Below are 19,656 nucleotides of genomic sequence, written 5' to 3' on the forward strand. Positions count from 1 at the left end.
TGGCATGCTGCAACCAGTGTTTACTCCTGAATGTTTACTCCAGGAAGATGAGCTGGAACTAAGTGCCGACCATCCTACAGTTCTCTCAAAAAGCAAGAAAGCAAGGGAGGACTGAGGGAGGGAGGGAGGAAGGGAGGGAGGGAGGGAGGGAGGGAGGGAGAGAGGGAGAGAAGGGGGGAGGGAGGGAGAGAGAGAGGGGGGAGGGGGGGAGAGAGGGAGAGAGAGAGAGAGAGAGAGAGAGAGAGAGAGAGAGAGAGAGAGAGAGAGAGAGAGAGAGAGAGAGAGAGAGCAATTCCAATAGAAGGCACTTTCATGTAATACAAGACCTATTTTTACACTCAAATTTCACCAACTCAGCTTAGTATATTCATATCCAAACAATTTCCTAGAAAAGCTAGTGCCTTGCTATTTCCAAGGAAACTGTACCAAGCAATATTTGACACATATAAAAGAGAATAAGCTGGGATTTTTTAAAGGGAAAAAAGTACAAATGTATCAAATCATGATGCTACATTTTCCATAATAGTATTACAAAATGCATACTGAGGGGCCAGGAATGTGGCCTAGTTGGTAGACTGCTTGCCTAGAATGCATGAAGCCCTGGGTTCAATTCCTTGGAATTGCATACACAGAAAAAACTGGAAGTGGTGCTGTTCAAGTGGCAGAATGCTAGCTTTGAGCAAAAATGATCAAGGACAATGCTCAGGCCCTGCGTTCAAGCCCCAGGACTGGCAAAAAGAAAAAGGAAAAGAAAAAAAAACACATACTGATGTTAACATCTGGACAATAAGAAACCCCAGGAACAGCTATAAATTCAGAAGAGGTTTCTGCAATATTTAAACAGATGCACACTCAGAAAGAATATGACAAAATGAGTGCTAGAATAATTCTGCTAGAACTTAGCCCAATATCATGAAGGATATAAAAAAAGGACTGAAACCCTAAGGAATGGGCCAAAGTTGCCACAAGGCTGGAACAGCCTGCCCTCCACAGTCTGTTCATACTCTATATTTAATGGTAAGCCCTTCCTCCCAGAATGCTTCTGACTAAACTGTCAAATACTCTCCTGGATGATATGAGAGCTTGCAATTTTTATCAGCATAAATCATTTGTTCAGATAGCAAAACTAATGTTTTCATTATACCTTTCTGTACCTTCTAAAAATGTATTGGGGAATTAATAGCCTCATCATCAGAAAATAAAGCGAAACTAAAATGTAAATGATAAATGAAGGCTGGCAGTACATGACTGCCATCTCAGCACCTGGAAGAATGTAGCAGGGGCATCCAGAATTCAAGGCAATCCTGGTCTTGCCTTGATTATACAGTGAATTTCTGGGCAGGCTGGTGTAACCAAAAGACCTTATCTCAAAAAGGGTGGAGATGGCCGGGAGTTTGGCCTAGTGGTAGAGTGCTCACCTAGCATGCATCAAGCCCTGGATTCGATTCCCGGTATCACATACATAGAAAAAGCCAGAAGTAGCAGAGTGCTAGCCTCAAGCAAAATAAAGTCCAAGATAGTGCCCAGGCCCTGAGTTCAAATCCAAGGACTGGCAAAAAAAAAAAAGGTGGAGAAAAAACAAACACTGGTGCCTCACTCCTATAATCCTAGTTACTCAGGAGGTTGCTATCTGAAGATGGTGGTTCAAAGCCAGCCAGTTCCTGAGACTCTTATTGCCAATTAACTACCAAAAAACTTGGGAAGGGTGCTGTGGCTCAAAGTGGTAGAGCAACATTGTTCAGGGACAGCACTCAGGCCCCCAAGTTCAAGTCCACAACTGACCAAAAAAATAGGGGCGGGGGGGGGGGGGCAGAGAGGGCAGAGGTGTGAGTATGAGTATCTTTATTCTGAAAAAAATTTAAAAAGAAGCTAGAAAATTCTCCTTACTTCATGGTAGACAAGTTGACCTTATATTCTAAAAGATTGTGTTTTGTTTTTCTAATCACACTCCCCAAACAAATAGCTAAGAATACTTCAAATAGACAACAACTAAAACATTAAAAATCTTAGAAGAATCTGCCAAGGTTTAACAAATGCTTCAAGACTGGAACTTAAGTTCTTAAGTTTTATAAATTGTTTAAGGAATTCCTTTGAAGAATATATATGTGATATATGCCTTTGTGTGTAAATCCTGAAAATATATTTTCTGATATATATTCTCAAAGAAATATGTATATATGTAATATTTCAGGCCATGGAACTTAAATAATTTCCAAGAGAGAAAAGAAATCACAAAAATGTTGCTCCAGAAAAAAAAAAGTAAGTAAAAAGCAACTTTCTAAGACTGTACAAAAGACAGCAAGAAGGGAGGGAAGACTTGCTGTTTCCTTCAAAGAAATCAGATGGCACCTCTAATTTTGAATGCAAATATAAATTTCCTCATAGGTTATTTTTTTTAAAAAAGAAAAAAAGAAAGCTGAGCAACAATGGCTCTCGCCTGTAATCCCAGCTACTCAGGAGGCTGAGATCTGAGGATCAAGGTTCAAAAATCAGCCCAGGTACCGAAGTCAGTGAGACTATCTCCAATTAACTGCCAGAAAACCAGAAGTGGCACTGTTGCTCAAAGGGTAGAGCAGTAACTTTTAGCTGAAGAGCTCAGGGGCTGGACTCAGGCCCAGAGTTCAAGCCCCATGACCAACCAAGGAAAAAAAATAGAAAAAGAAAAACAAGAACATCTATGAAAACAGAGTTAAGGCTTCCTGCCTTTAATCCCCAACATTCAGCCATTGCTGTTTTGTATCTGGGGACCCAACTTTCATCATTAATGTCCTGAATGCTATTTTTCAAAATAGAACAAATGAGAATAACACTGAATCCTCTTACCATGATTTCAGGAATAAATTAAACATTGTCATCAAAAACCACTATGAGACAAGAAGCTTTGAAAAAGCAAAAATAAAATTTAAACATAATTATGATTGTAGTATCCTTTAGCAGTTCTTTTCTTTTCTTTTTCTTTTTTTTTTTTTTTTTTTTTTTTTTGCCAGCCCTGCAGACTGAACTCAGGGCCTGAGCACTGTCCTTGGGCTTTCCTCAAGTCCGGTGCTCTACCATTTGAACCATAGCACTACTTCCTCCTTTTTTCTATGTATGTGGTACCTAGAAATCAAACCCCAGTCTTCATGACTGCTAGGCAAGCACTCTACCACCAGGCCAAACTCCCGGCCAGCAGTTATTTTCAAGAAAAAAAATGTTCTGTTTCTTTAGCATTCAAAATCATAGCGCAAGGGTAACTAGAATCTGAAGAGGCCAGGGGCAGCCTTGCATCCGCAGAAGTAGACCTAGAGTCCGGAGATGCTGAGAATGTGAACGAAGACCATGGATTGCACTCAGGCCATGAAGCACTCAGCTGCTGTCCAGATAGTTATAGTCAGGAGCCGGAGAAAGCTGGAGGAAGCTGCCGCAAGACGGCCACAGAACTGCCAAGACTAAGAAGAAGATAGAATCCTGGGTGAGGTGTGGTGTTTCACACCTATAATCTGAGCTCCAGGACAGGTGGTTTTTAGGTCATTAGGACAAAAGCATGAGATTCCATCCGAAAAATATACACAGGCGCGTACACACACACACACACACACACACACACACACACACACACACATATACACACGACTGGGACATGATTCAACTGGTAGAATTTTTTTGTGGGAGAAGGAAGAAGTGAACAAGGAGGGGGAGACGTCCTGTACTCTCTTTACCCTGTCTGCTACCCCAGAGGACGCACAGGCTAAGTCCACCTGAGAAGAAAGTGCAGGGAAGCCAAGCCGCACAGAGTCATGTGACACCTAAATGTGCTGGGCCCTGGATTAAGTCTTGAGATCCAACATAATTAAACTACTTCATGGAGTTTTCTACCCGAAACTGCGGGGTTATAGCTAAGAGAATTTTCAGAGAAATGTATATAAGGAACTTCTTTAAAATACATGTGAGGCTGGGTGTGGTGGCTCACGCCTGTAATTCTAGCTACTCAGGAGGCTGAGATCCGCAGAAGGTTGTTCAAAGCCACCTTGGGCACTAAAGAATGTGAAACTCTTATTTCCAGTTAATCACTAGAAAATGGGAAGTGGGGCTGTGGCTCAGGGGTAGGGAGGAAACCTTGAGCTGAATTGCTTAGGGACAGCACCCAGGCCCAGAGTTCAAGCCTCATGACCCACCAAAAAAAAAAAAAAAAAAAAAAAGAGATCTGCAGGATCAGGCAGTGAATGATAACCTCTCTATTACTGTATGTTCTGAAATGAGCAGATTAGGAGTTTGCTAAAATAGCTGTGTCTGATTTTAAAAAGACAAAATTAGACTACAGAAAAAAATTATCTTTGTAAGACTAATAGTGAGTTTCAAATATTCAGGTGAAGCGAGGTATGGTGGTTCATCCCTATAATCCCAGCACTTGAGAGAGAAGACAGGAGACTCGAAAGGTCAAGGTGGCTACATAGCTGAACCTTGTTTTAGAAACAAAACAAAAAAAACGTATTAACACCTCAGATAAACACAGTAAACTGTCTCACTCCAATGTGGGTTTTTTTTAACAAGGATAAGAAGTAGCTCATTCACCATTTAATCCAGTGCCTCATAATATTTGGCCAAATGTCTTACATTTCATCATTCAGTAAAAATAAATTTAATTACCAGTCTAAGATTTTTATAAATATTTTCTTTACTCCAATTATTTTCTCACTAGTGACTTTGTGAAATGTACAAGACTCAGTCAGTGGCTTGAATAAGAGCCTGAACAAGTTTTATTCATTGTTTCTTATCGTTTTTCTACTTATGCCTAGGTTACAGTTTCTGTCTGTATGTTTGCTCAATAGGCCAATATATTTCAATAAAATGGATTTGTAAGTTAGAGCTGCAATGGCCTTTAGAGTTCTAACCACGCCCATCTGATGAAGATGGTGGACAGAAATACAAACCAGTTTCCTCAACAGTGTTGGTCAGCACTAGGAAACTGATCACATGTGTCAACTTTAGAGACATGGGGAGGAATGAGGCACAGCTGAAACAAGCTTTGCTTCATGGAGAGATTTGCAATTCCCACAGCTCTGGTCTGCACACGTTCATGCAAGTGTGGACTCTTCTGCTGTGAGTCACACTATCCCAGAGGAAACCTTATGTCAACACTAAGAGTAAGGCAATCCAACTAGATAAAGTTACTGGTCACTTAGATGTTCTTGGAGCTTCATAGGGCAAGGTGACTTCCATGATAATACTATTACAAAGGACCACCTCACAACTGCCTGCTTGAGTTTGAATACCCATTGTCTTAGTTACCCATCAATTTTTTTTTTTTTTTGCCAGTCCTGGGCTTGAGCTCAGGGCCTGAGCACTGTCCTTGGACTTTCTCAAGGCTAGAGCTCTACTACTTGAGCCTCAGCACCACTTCGGCTTTTTTCTATGCAAGTGGTACTGAGGAATCGAACCCTGGTCTTCATGCATACTAGGCAAGCACTTAATCACTAGGCCAAACTCCCAGCCCCCATCAACTATTCTTCTATAGTAAACTTGGCAAGAAATCGACCCAGTCGATAAATTTCAGTATGATCACAACCTAGGTTGAGTGGACTTCTGGAAGTCCAGAAAGAATAAAGACAACAAATCAGAATGTCTACTGTAAAGAGAGTTTTCTCAGTCTTTCAGTGTTGGTTGGTTTGTTTGCATGACACAGAGTCAATTCTCATCCTCTCTACATGTGTCTGGGTGACCCTGTCAGCCTTGGAGAGTTCCTGCAGTGATTCAGAACCTTCTCAAGCCTGTACTACACCTTCAGCCACCACAGCTCTTACGTCACTGCGTTGTTCAAGGCAGACCAGGGTCACCTAATCATTCGCCCTCACAGGAAATCACCAGGTAAAAGCCACCTACAGCCATTTTGGTACTCTGCCCAGCCATTGATCAGAAAGTATTAATTTGTTGTCTCAGGATCAAGGTAGATGTCTACTTGTTATCGTTAACTTGCACAATTTTCACAAAGGGATTAATTAAAAGATGTCATGGATTTACTGTGGGTTGTAGAGAGTTCCTTTTTTCTAGAAAGCTTCTCCATTTCCATTTATTATGGCCCCAAATATCAAGAAAGACATAAACATTCGTTTTGATTTTTTGTCTGTATCCTCAAATATGATCCATTAATCAGATCTGACTAGTTGGATGCTTCTGAAATTCAGCTTATGGTATCATTTCTACCACTAACATCTTGGTGAAAGATGTTTATCATCTCCCATTCTTACATATGTACATCTAGACACATCTGTGTGTTGGCATGTAAACTGAATGTCTACACAAGTATATGCATGCACAAATACAATCCAAATGCATTGCCTTACCCACACATGTTACACATAAGTACATATACTGTCTCTCTCTATATATATGACATCAAAAGACCAACATTTCCAAGTATAAGTTAATTACATATTTTTCACAGATAGCAAATTCAGAGATGACATGTTTCAAAACATATACATACAAAGTGCAAAACTTACCGGCTGACCACCCCACCACCTATGATTAAATTTCTCTCGACCTCGGAGATGGAAGGTGGCATCAAACACAGGGTCATACATGGAATTGCCAACAATCCCATGGGATTCTGGATACAGACCCTTGAGACAAAGCAAATTTATTGTTAAAGCAACATAGCTTTCATGTATTTGTTCTGATACACATGTTTTTATCACAGGTTTTATAGTAAGATTAAATTTCTAAAGTTAGTCAGGATACATATATGCTGTTACCATATATCAGTCCTAAGCAAAGATAAAGATCAGCTACTTATTTATGTCATTTGAGAAACTTGGCAGAACTATAAAAATCAAACATTTAATTTTGAACTGTTGTCACATAATAAAATGACTTATATTATTAATCTAGTTTGCCATGTATGCATTCATCTCCAAAGATTCCTCCAGTTCCAAATATTACTTTCCTTTTTTAAGTTAAATTCTATTTCTTCCTTCAAAGCAAAATAAAGAAGAAAAAAGGAGGGAGGAGGAAGAGAATGAGGGAAAGAGAGAAGGAGGGAAGGAAGAGGAGAAGGAGGAGGAGGAGAAGGAAGAAGAGAAGGTGAAGGAGGAGGAGGAGAAGAGGAGGAGGAAGAGAGGAGGAGGAAGAGGAGGAAGAAGAGGAGGAGGAGGAGGAGGAGGAGGAGGAGGAGACTACATATGAAAGAAGGTAAAGTAAAATTGGTAGCACCTGAAAAAATGAATGAGAACACAAGTATTAGCACTGGCACCATCACAGTGATGGGAAATTTTGGTCAGTGTTGCCCTGGCAACAGATGTCCAGCATCACACAGCAAGAAGCATAGCACAGGAAGAGGTGACACAGATAAGGAAACTTAGCACTAGTGTTTCTTTTGGCTCAAATTTGGATTGCAATCAAGGTTAATTTCTCTTAAGAACCAAGACATAAACAAGATATAAAGCCTAAAATAATTCCATGGAGTTTACTTAAACATGTTTCAAAATGAACAATACATTAACAGCTAATTAGCAAAGTAGTAACAGCTAATTGTTTAGGTTGGTAACATAAAATATATTATTTTCCTATATAATGTTAAAGAGTCAGTGTGCATTGATGTATGTGTAGTTGTTAATGCAATGCAATATCACACACATACACACACACACACACACACACACACACACACACACACACACACACACACACACACACACACCAGTCCTGAAATCAACTATTACAAGTTCAGAAAGAAAGAACAAAGAACAAGCCCTTTGGAATTTGCAAGTTCAGAAAGGAAGAACAAGCCTTTTGGAATTTGAGAGGTTTAGAGTGTGTGTGTGTGTGTGTGTGTGTGTGTGTGTGTGTGTGTGTGTGTGTGTGCGCGCGCACGCGCGCGCACACACAGAGATACACCTCAAAAACGCTGTAGTTCCAACAGGGCAATAAAGTTCAGTCACCCATCACCTTGTAAAAGGTGTTTGCTGTGAACCGCTGACACAGATAAGGAAAGAAGAAGAAAGATTTCTTTGAACACAGTTTTAAAACGCTCCCCTCCCAAGTCTCTCTAGACTTTTGAACATCTATCATTAGAGACAATTACTTACTGTGGCCAAAGTGTATAAGTTAGGGAAGGTTTTTGTAGGGTACACAGGCCTCATGTACGGAGAATGTGTGCCACAGGACCCTGGAACAAGCATGCCAGACATGAGGACCAGAAAATCAACAGGGATCAGTTTGTATAGAAAACCCACTGCAGATGCCACCATTCTGTTCTTGTGTTTCCAACCACCAAAGACAATGGAAACAGCAGGTCCTGACCTCACAGTCTACACCCTGGACAATCAGGTAGAGGAGGGGCAGGACTTACGCAGCTTCTCGATATTAGGCATCACCTTGCTTCCTTTCTTCATGTATGATGCCCGGAAGCCATCCACAGAGAAGATGATCAATGGAGGCCGAGCAAACCTTAAACAGTGATGGGTTAAGCCTTAGAAGTAGTCTTGCCACAGTTTTCATTGTCATCCTTCTTGATAATTGGGATCAATCATTTGAGCCTGGCTAACCTGAGCTCATATAAAACAGTAAGAAACTGTTGCCACAAATTCCTCAAACCCAGAGAGGTTCAAATGGCTCACTAAGGTTAAAAAGAGAGGAAAAAAAATAAAGACACCAAACCCTGTGCTGCCTAACACAAAAATATATCGAAAGACCAAATATATTTTAAAACTGTATTTGATGCCGAGCATTCTAAAGGTCTGTGAAGTTTCCTTGATGATGGCCGTCCTTGACTTAGGAGATGGTGCTTCATTTGCTAACTCCCAGCAAGGCAGGATCGCAGGTGAATCAAGTTCCTATTAGGTTTTACCTTCTTGGGTAACAGATTTTTAGAATTTCTATACATCTCTTTTTTCCCTCCTACCCTTCAACTAAGATTTAAAAGACCTCTAAGAGGAAATACTGAAGAAAAAACAAAAAACACCAGAAATATTTCTATAAACAGATGCATGTTCTAAAATGTTCATCTAGGATGGAACCATAGGGCTACTCAGACCCCAGTATGTCCAACAGGTAAAGCTACCTCTCCTGTCACAGCTTAAGGATAGGTTTTAACTTCAGAAGAGTTTTCAGTCAATGCTATCCCTTAGAACCAATGTACCCATCCATTCTTTGTGATATTTTAACAAGAAATATAGAAGACTTGGTAATATTCTTGGAGAGCACTTACCCGGCTGGGCACTCGGGAGCCTTTATTTCTTCGCAATCATCATCTACCCAGTGTGATTCTCCTACAAGGAAAAAAGTGACAACACTGATTGTGAAGTCTAATTAGGAATGTCACCCAGGGGTTGACACATGCAAGCTCAGGATCTGTGCCCTGTTTGATACTTGTGATGAGACACTAGCTAAAAAGACATTCTGAAATACAGCCCCGTGTCTAGTTTGCCTTTGAAAATACACCCATACATGGTGGGAAAGCTAAGATTTAATAACCTCAAGTGATGTTTATTCAAGCCTTCAGAGTCTACATGGTTTGTAGATTAAAAAAAAAACAAAACAGTGGCGTCAGTGAACAAAATTTCATGTTTGTATCCCTCCAGAAATAAACTGTTTGGTCATTAGTTAGAACATTCTTTTCTCTGCCACTGAAGATTTCAAAGCCATAGAAAGCATGACACAACATTCCCTTCAGAAAAAGGAAGAGGCTTATGATATGAAGAGATGACCAGGAGAAAGTGAAACACAGAGGTTATTTTCCAGTGAGTGTGGTTAAATTTATAAATAAAAGTCAATGCTGTCTTCCACTCTTATCTTCCATTCATATCTAAGAACAGAACAGATGCTCAAGTCTGTTCTGAGTTCCTTCTAACAAGAATAGAGAGCAAAATCCAGGTGGAGGTGACTCAGGCCTATCATTCTAGCTCCTCAGGAGGCTCAACCTTGAGGATTCTAGTTCAAAGTCAGTCCAGGTAGATAAATCTGATTCTTATATCCAATTGACCAGCCAAAAAGACAAAAATAGAAGTAGAATCATAGCTCAAGTTTGTAGAATACATCCTTTGAGTGAAAAAGCTAAGCAAGAGTGTAGGCAATATATTCAAGCTCTAACACACACACACACACACACACACACACACACACAGAAAAGGGCTCATATTTAAAATGAAAAAATTTATGCTATGGTGTGTCCCCCAAAGTTCATATGCCTGAAACTTCGTTTCCTAGGTCAGGATTAGTTCTCACATGAATGGTTATTCCAAGGGTCCTCACAGCTCCCTTCTAGATCGTAATACAATCTGCCATGTTCGGAGGAAGCTAGAAAGCTAGCACTAAAGAGCAAACACGTGGGCTTCCTGGGCTTGTACTTCCAGCCTTCTAAACTGCAAACTAAAGAAGCATCTTTTTTCTTCAAAGCACGCAGTTCAAATATTTTGCTATGGCCTCACAGAACAGACCAAAAGACAGTTTTTCGGCAGAAAAGAACACGAGAAGTCTCCTAGGATCAAAACAAATCTGACTACTGTACTATGCTCCTTAAGATACATACTTTACCAAACATGTAGTAGCCCAGGGAACCCAAAGTTCTAGAATTGCAGCACTGAATCAGCAATGGCTGCTTTCATACTTAGTGACAATGCTACCTAAGAATATCTTTCTTTTCCTTCCTTAAATTTTCTTCTAATACTTCTATGGTTTCATGATAGCACACTGCCCAGTTAAGTTATAAAGGAAAGGAAAATCAATTCTTACACTAAGTCAATTTTGCCCTTAAAAATAAAAATAAACATAGTAAGAAGTGGTACTGTGACTCAAGTGGTAGAGCACTTGCCTGGAGTTGAAGAGCTCAGGGACAGCACCCAGGCCCAAAGTTCAAACCCAATGACCAACAAAAAATAAACTAAAATAAAAAATAGTATAGTTAGGTCAGAGAAACTTACAAGACTATAATTGTTTGGAAAGGGGAGACATGAATATGGCAGCATTTTACCACAGCTAAACACTTGTAAAATTTCAGGGCTAACCACTTTTTCCATAAAATCTTCTGATATTGCTGGTTTGATCTTGTTGGTTTGGTTTTGTCCTATAGTGATTGATCAAACCCTGGGCCTCGAGGCATGGTATACACTCAACTACCAGACTACAACACCAGCCCTTCCCTGAGAACTTTAAGCAGGAATTCCTCTTAACTATGCCATGTCAGAGTTAAGAAGCAATATTTAATGTAGGAACTAAGAAGTAACATAAACCATAAAGAGGCATGAGCTGGAGGCCAGTGGCTAATGCTGTTCATGAGGCTGAGATCTGAGAATTCTCATTTGAAGCCAACTTGGGCAGAGAAGTCTATGAGACTCTTATCTCCAACTAACCAGGAAAAAAAAAAACAGAACTGGAGGTATAGCTCAAGTTGTGAACAGAAAAGCTAAGAGACAATACCCTGGCCTTGAGTTTAAGCTCTAATACTAGCACCCATATGCAGACATGCATGTGCATGCACACACACAAATTTGATGAATTCACAAACAGCTATAGATGGCAGGTATGGGCCTTTTAAATTCTTTAAAGACAATAACTATATGTTTTATATTTCTTCAGCCAATGAGTACTATTATAATAGAAGCCTAGCATTCAAGTATTAGCCATACAAATTAATACACATTCATTTGTGGCTTTGGGTGCAAAATTCTCACCCCCTCCTCCCAGAGCCTCTGGGATTCACTTTCCAAGGCCATCAGGTCCTAGGTCAGCCTTTACCTGGGACCACATCCTCACTTCCATCCCCACCCCTTCCCTCCCATCCTGCATCCTTGGTCCTTCAATAGACCCCATGGGTTAGCCTCTCTTAGGCTCTGCTTCTAATAAATCTGCTCTGAAACAAAGATAGAAAATATAAGCAATCTCTTAATAATTATGGTTTAATGTACTTGAGGAAGGTGGTTTATCTCCTTATTAGTTCAGGTCATTGAAATGTGAAGTAAACAAAGCTAAAAAAGAAACACAGGAGAATAAATAAATGCAGCTCCTTTCCTCCTCCAAAATCCACATCTAGGCATTGCATCTGTGGTACCCAGGAGTTCTGGGAGCGCCTCAAGTGTTTTCATTCTTTAAGACTGGAAGCCAATGTATATATATACACAAACCAAATTGGCCAGTGTATGGTATACACAGGTGAGGATTCCAGTGGTGGAATTCCTTTCAACAACTATCTTATCATTTCACAACATAAATACTAGGAAGCTGAAATATGTGTTGTCAGCGGCTGGGGAGAACGGAGTGTCAAAGGAAAGGGGGCAGCCAAGCAGGGGGGAAGGAAAGAGTGGCCAATTGGAATCATCATATCCAATGCACATATGTAAAAATGGAACCAGGTAACTTGAAGGGCTGGGTGGGGTTGAGAGAGATGGGGAAGAATGGTGAAGGGGTGTCACTGATCAAGATGTGTTATTATACTTATAAACTGACATGTTGAACTGAAACCTCTTTCTACAACTACTGGGGGATAGTTTAAAGGAATAAACATAAGGTTGAAACCGATGTTTTTAAACCATCACAAATAAATAAGCCAAACATGAAGCCAATCCAACGTCTTGTACCTTTGCAAACCACTTGGTAATTGGTGCAGCAGTCTCCCCGAGCCAAGCAGTCCTCAGAGCAGTGACAAGCATTTTCCTCATTTCGTATTTCTCCACATCTGTCCTTGCTACATTCCCAGCCACGAGCTGAAATCATCACAGTAAGACACTTTCACGGCTGCACACAAATGAAAGAGGCCACAACTGTTTCCAAGAGTTTCCCAATGGAAGGAGCTCAAATCCCACACCACTGAGTCAGCTGGTGCAATTTCAGTCCACCAGAGGCAGAGAAGATATTTACAGATAGATCGACTTTCTAATTTTTCAAATCAAAGGGCACAGTCAAAGTACAGTTGACCTCTTTGGGGGAAAATAGAACCCAGAAAAACCAAGTGTGCCTATCCTTCCTGAATGGTCCCAGCACAGAGTGTCTGAGGTTTGTGATGGACATATCCACCCTTGTAGTCATCTTCCCCACCTTCTGCTTTGTTTTAGAAGTATCTTTACTAAATTTAGATCGTCTTGATTTAAGCTCATGACTAAACTGTCTCTTCCTGCCAAAGATGGGCCCAAAGGTTAAAGTTCTGAAAAGCATTAGCAATACAAAGGTCAAGGGGGCTGTGGTTCAGTGTAGAGCACTTGCCTCGCATGGAGGAGGCCCAGAGTTTGCTCACAGCAAAGAAAGAGAAAGAGAGACAGACAGACAGGCAGATAGAGACAGAAAGAAAAAGAAGGAAGGAAGGAAGGAAGGAAGGAAGGAAGGAAGGAAGGAAGGAAGGAGGGAGGGAGGGAGGGAGGGAGGGAGGGAGGGAGGGAGGGAGGGAGGGAAGGAGGGAGGGAGGGAGGGAGGAAGGAAGGAAGGAAGGAAGGAAGGAAGGAAGGAAGGAGACAGACAGGCAGATAGAGACAGAAAGAAAAAGAAGGAAGGAAGGAAGGAAGGAAGGAAGGAAGGAAGGAAGGAAGGAAGGAAGGAGGGAGGGAGGGAGGGAGGGAGGGAGGGAGGGAGGGAGGGAGGGAGGGAGAGAAGGAAGGAGGGGCAGGGGATGGAGGGAGGAAAGTGAAAAAACATTAAAACACTCACAGTTTTCACTTATGACCTGCATGTGGCTGTATCTACAATAGAATTGCCTCTCAGTGGATAGGGCCTAGACAGATCACTGTCTGAGCATCCTTGACTGATAGATAGCTCATAGTTCAACTCTTCTGAGAGATATAAAATAACCTTTTCATGTGAATCACTGTGCTTTATTTTTGTTTGTTTGTTTGTTTGTTTGACTTTCATCCCATAGACTACAAAGCTCTTTTCACCACTATAACTCCAGTCTCAGACTCACTGTAACACTGTGGCCAATACATGGTAGGCATTCATTGATATTTATTAACTTTCATTGGTAATAGTCATGAAAAGTAAACTGTGATTCTTGAAATTCAAGACATTGAGAATGTTCATTGATTCATAAATTCAACCATCTTCATCCTATGATGTCTATGTTCAAAAATGAGCCCTGTGTTCGCAGAGCTTGCATTCCAACTTGGAAACACTGTCACACACAAAGAACCCAGCAAACTATGCTGTATTAGTCATAGAAGCAAAATTGGAGTTAACATAAATATTGGTGAATTATTCAATGAATTTAAGCTTCAACTGCTCAAGGAAATACCAATATAGCCATTTTAAAGGAAGATATGTATCAAAGCTTATAGATGCAAATACTGCTATACACACACACACACACACACACACACACACACACACACACACACACACACACACACCACAACACACACATAGCCATGAAGCACAGAAAGAATTTATACTGAAACTTTGTTTCTAGACTACTTGTGTCTGCATAGCAGAATCCCTGGGACTTTTCTTTCCTCCTTCCATTGTTTATTGTTATTTGATATCTGATTCTTCCATTCAGCATATGCTGCCTTTGCACACAAAAATGTTTTATAAAATGTTATTACAGGCCGGAAGTTTGGCCTAGTGGTAGAGTGCTTACCTAGCATGCAGGAAGACCCAGGTTCGATTCCTCGGTACCACATGCATAGAAAAAAAAAGCTGGAAATGGTGCTGAGGCTCAAGTGGTAGAGCTCTAGCCTTGAGAAAGTCCAAGGACAGGGCTCTGGCCCTGAGCTCAAGCCCAGGACTGGCAAAAAAAAAAAAATGTTATTACAGTCTATTTAATCTAGGAGGAAAGGCTTGAGCTACTTTCAGGCAGAGAGCTTAGTCACAGTCCCATGGTGTACACATCTTTGTAGGACTTCAGACCAGAACTTGGAAGGTTGACATAACTTGTCAAGGGCAACAGATGTCTCAGCAATGATTTCTCAAGGAAGCCATGACATATGTTTCTACTAGCATTGAGAATGGGTTGGCCCCCATCACTCTTGGATGGTTTGACCAGGGGTGAGGCTGCAAGCTGGTGCAAAAATCTGAAAAAATGTTTCAATGTTTTTTATTGTCAGAGTAATGTATAGAGGAGTTACAGTTACATTTGCCAGGTCGTAAGTGCATTACCTCTCTCTCTCTCTCTCTCTTTCTCTCTCTCTCGCTCTCACTCTCGCTCTCCCTCTCCCTCTCCCTCTCCCTCTCTCTAATTTTTTTAATGGGTAACAAGATGGCAAAATCCCCTCCCTGTGGCTCATGTGCATTTGTTCAACAGTTCATATGCTCTAAGGACTACTTTGGTATAGAGGAAACACAAAGCAAACCAAGAAAAGTTTAGAAGATTTCGTAGCTACCCGGAGTACAAGATGCTAAATGGAATTTTATAAACTCTTCATTTACATAGAAAATGAGTGGTTTTTTTGTTTGTTTGTTTTTTACCCAACACTATGAGAATGTGCGCAGTTCTAGTCATGTGATTGAACAGTGACTGTGGAAATTTCAGGAAGAGCTGGAACTAATGAAGGTAAACCACAGCGTGACCACAAAAAAAATGCTTTCAAAATCAGCATCTAAACCCTGCAGCTGGAAAGAACTCTTTTCAGCAATGTCAGTGGTTGACTGTAAGTTATTGGCACCGACTGTGCTCCCCATAGAATCAATGATCATTCAAGAAGCAATGGGCCAAAGCTGAGGAGGCTCTAGTGTGCACCGCAGCAGGTAGCGGGGACTTACCTGTCTTCAGACACAGTTCATCGAAGTCATGGCAGCAACTGCTGTAGCTCTTACACAGGTTGTCACACCGGCACTCCGGAGGCCCAACTTCCTGGAGCTCAAAGCATCTACCCTTGCATGATCCGGAAGTGTTGGTCCAAGGGGAGTCTGATAATACTACAAGGAATAAAAGGCAGTGAGTGACTTGAAGAGCAGGTCATGTCACCAGGGGAAGTGGCGCCAGCCAGGAGCAGACTGTGTGAGAAACACCCTCCCTCCCCCCACACACTTCCCATCACCTGCTCCCAATGGGTGACCAGAGTTGTGACCAAATAGAACTGCATCCAGGGATTCTGATCATTTTTCCCCTACGAAACTGAAGCTTTCAGCTAGGTGCTAGTGACTCATGCCTGTAATCCTAGCTACTCAGAAGGCTGAGTGAGGTTCAAAGCCAGCCCAGTCAGAAAATACAATGACACTCATCTCCAATTAATCAGCAAAGAGCCAGAACTGGAGCTGTGGCGCAAGTAGTAGAGTGCCAGCCTTAAGCAAAGAAGCCAAAGGAAAGCTAGTCACGGGTGGCTCACAACTTTTAATCCTAGTTACTCAGGAGGCTGAGATCTGAGGATTGTGGTTTGAAGCCAGGCCAAGTAGAAAATCTGTGAGACTCTTATCTCCAATTAATCCCCTAAAAACTCAAGTGGAGCTGGGGCTTAAAATGAAAGAATACTATCCTTGAGCAAAAAATCTCAGAGACAGTGCCCAGGCCCGGAATTCAAGCCCCATGATCAACATAACAACAAAGCCCAAAAGAGAAAGCAAGGTCCTGACTTCAAGCCCCAGTGTCCACACACACACACACACACACACACCAAGGAAAATTTCAAATCGGCAAGATGGCCAGTAAGAGAAACAATAGTCAAAATTGAAAGCACTTAGGCCTCAACCAAGCAAAAGACCCACACCAACCCTGCAGCCCTGCAAGAAAGGCCAACAGCTGCCAGCAAAAGCAGTCCCAGTTTTGAGAGATTTATTCTTAACAGAAATGGAAAAACCATCTTGTCTAGAATCTGCCTCTTCAGAAGTCAGTTAAAAAGGTCGTCTAGGATCTCAAAACTGATCTGAGGATTCGGAGCCACTGGTGGGCATTAGGAGGCCACTGAAGTGGCACGGGGTATTGTTTGAAACACTGATCTGTGTGCCATCCACACCAAGAGTCCTCCAGTTGTCTCATCAGATAATGGAGAGAGAAAGCATCAGAAGAAGCAGAATTTTATGGCATTTTGTGGTAAAAATCTGTAAAATTCTTTGGCTTAATTCTAGTATGTTGCATTCCTACATATGTCGTTGTACCTTTCACTCAGGAGGAGTGGGGAAGGGAGGTCTGTTTACAGGCCGCAAGGAGGGGCCCAATGGTTTGGGGTGACAGGTTACTAACAGGCAGAGGGATGGATGACATGTCTTACTTCTCACAGCACATGGCTTTATAACATTATGACTTGTTGGGAAGCTATTAAGTACTGTTTTGGGGACTAAATGTGTGCAGGATCCTTTTGCAATAAAACTGGTTATGACTCAATCCAAGCATTTAGCAATTGGGGCTAACCACACATCACTGTGATAGAATGTGGGCTCTCAAGTCTTAGCCACAGTGTAACTTACGCTTCCCTTTAAAAAAAAATAAGTAAACCTGGCAGCTATAGAATGCATTGTGCATATGTATAATAGCTACAGTATAAATTTGTAGTGTCAATATTTTTAATTGAATGTTTTACATTCATGCAAGTCCTGTCATTAAAGTGTGTGTAACTGAGGGTCCCACTGTTTTTCTCCTAACTACACTTCATTTGTTCCCACACGAGTGAAATGCTCTCTATTCATAAACTGCATTGTCCTCATTTCATAACATGTTGATTACCCCTCTAACAGGATTTTGTTTCCAAGTGCTTTAGAATAAAATAATAAGTCATTCACACTAGCATCATGTAACAGACTAATGTGTGTTGTGTATCATTGTATTGTAGTTAGGTTTTTGGTCTTATTAGGAGGAAATAATGTCAAGATTCCTTCTCTTCCTTGTGAACTTCAGTATAAACTTGAGAGGAGGATGAGCTCTGCCAGTTAAGATGGAGTTAGGTCCGGGTCCAGTTACGGTCAGGAGAAAATCCATTTTTAGATGGATTTTAGAGATGTCTTTCCAAATGGTTAAAAACTGGGTACCAGTAGCTCATACCTGTAATCCTAGCTACTCAGGAGGCTGAAATCTGATGATCATGGTTCAAAGTCAGTCAAGCAGGAAAGTCCACGATACTCTTACTTCTGATAAACTACCCCCACCCAAAAGCTGGAAGTACAGCTGTGGGTCAAGTGGTTGAGTAAAAGAAACTCAGGGACAGTGCCCAGGCCCTAAGTTCAAGTCCCAGGATTGGCACGCACACACGCACACACACACACACACACACACACACACACACTTATTCCAATGAGGTCTTTAGGTCAATTATGCTTGTTAAACTTACAAATAAACTTGTCAAAAATATATGTATACCCACGTACCTACATACATACACACATATATTTGAAAGTGCTGAGTGAGCTTAGCCTAAAGCTGGAAGATGCGCTCTTCTATTTCCTCTAGCAGGCTGGAGTTGCTTCCAGAGTGTAAGACACTGCTACCTATCTGACCCTCCTACCTCCTTCATTCTCAGTGTTTACTGAAAGAATGAGTCACTGGCTGGGGCTATTCCTTCTTTCTGCTGCTGTTTCAAGTATAGGCCATAAGGACGTCCAAAGACAGCATGGATGACAATCAAGATGAGATTCATGGATATATTAACATGATAGAGGACACCCCACAACGTTAGGATAAGTGGAAACTCAGTATACCAGCACCATTTAACAAAAGGATATAAAGCCAGGTGCTGGTGGCTCGTGTCTGTATTTCTAACTACTCAGGGGGCTATTTGAGGTTTGTGGTTCAAAGTCAGCCTGAGCAAGAAAGTCTGTAATGCTCTTATCTCCAATTAACTACCAGAAAACCAGAAATGGTGCTGTGGCCCAAAGTAGTAGAGTGCTGGCCTTGAGTGAAAGATCTCAGGAACAGTGCCCAGATCCTGAGTTCAAGCCCTACAACAACAACAACAAAAGTATGCAAAATACCTATGTCTTCCTGAGACTCTAAATTAGATCATTCCATTTCAATGACTTAAATTCCTCAATCTCTCAAATTAGACTTAACGTTAAAATATTGCGTTCTACAATATGTCTAAGATTGTTTTCCTGAAATGTACTAATAATGGCTGCAGCTATAAGCCTGAGAGTTTCCTCCATTCTGCTTTCAAAGCTAGAGTGAGATTCCTAAAATTATCAAGTGAACATGAGTCTTCCCACCCCTTGTACCATTTTCTATTTTCTCATAAAATTGTTAGCAGCACACCTCATGTCACGTTTATCTATAAATGTGATTTGTCTTTTGAAGCCACTGAAAATAATGATAAATTCAACTAAGCAATCAAGTATCTAGGAGGCAGGGAGTCACAAGCTCGTAAGTTTCCCTTGTCATTTAGGTATTAAATTGTTTATATCTCAGAGAATAGAGTTCATTTATACTTGTCCACTGGAAAAATTTTCACAAGTCAAAAGCTTTTATAGAGTCCCCAGTGGTGCTGCAAAAGTGCACACACAAAAATGTGTGTGACTATCTAACACCTTTGTGCACCTACATTATTTCAGTCTTAATGGTCAATCAAGGGCCAGGAGTGTGGCCTAGTGGTAGAGTGTTTGCCTGGCATGCACAACGGTCCAGATTTGATTAATTCCTCGGTACCACTTACATAGAAAAAAGCCAGAAGTAGCCGGGCACCAGTGGCTCCACCTGTAATCCTAGCTACTCAGGAAGCTGAGATGTGAGAATCTTGGTTCAAAGCCAGCCGGGCATGAAAGTCTGTGAGATTCTTATCTCCAATTAACCTCCAGAAAACTGGAAGTGGTGCTGTGGCTCATGGGGTAAGGTGGTAGTCTTGA

At 41.2% G+C, this 19,656-nt stretch overlaps 1 protein-coding gene across 7 annotated transcripts in view; it reads right to left on the reverse strand.

Annotated features, from left to right (window-relative positions):
- The window catches only part of Enpp2 (ectonucleotide pyrophosphatase/phosphodiesterase 2), a 109,955-nt gene that overhangs the window by 58,269 nt on the left and 32,030 nt on the right, over positions 1–19,656 (reverse strand). For all 7 annotated transcript variants that reach the window (XM_090339313.1, XM_090339312.1, XM_090339318.1 and 4 more), the window contains exons 3-8: positions 15,655–15,810; positions 12,549–12,674; positions 9,185–9,245; positions 8,327–8,424; positions 8,064–8,143; positions 6,480–6,599 (exon numbers count right to left, since the gene is read on the reverse strand). In XM_090339313.1, coding sequence (XP_090195439.1) covers positions 6,480–6,599; positions 8,064–8,143; positions 8,327–8,424; positions 9,185–9,245; positions 12,549–12,674; positions 15,655–15,810 — 641 coding nt within the window. The remainder of the gene's footprint in view (positions 1–6,479; positions 6,600–8,063; positions 8,144–8,326; positions 8,425–9,184; positions 9,246–12,548; positions 12,675–15,654; positions 15,811–19,656) is intronic.

Source organism: Megascapheus bottae, chromosome 9 (assembly GCF_031878675.1).
Source record: "Megascapheus bottae isolate mThoBot1 chromosome 9, mThoBot2.hap1, whole genome shotgun sequence".
NCBI classification, from domain to species: domain Eukaryota; kingdom Metazoa; phylum Chordata; class Mammalia; order Rodentia; family Geomyidae; genus Megascapheus; species Megascapheus bottae.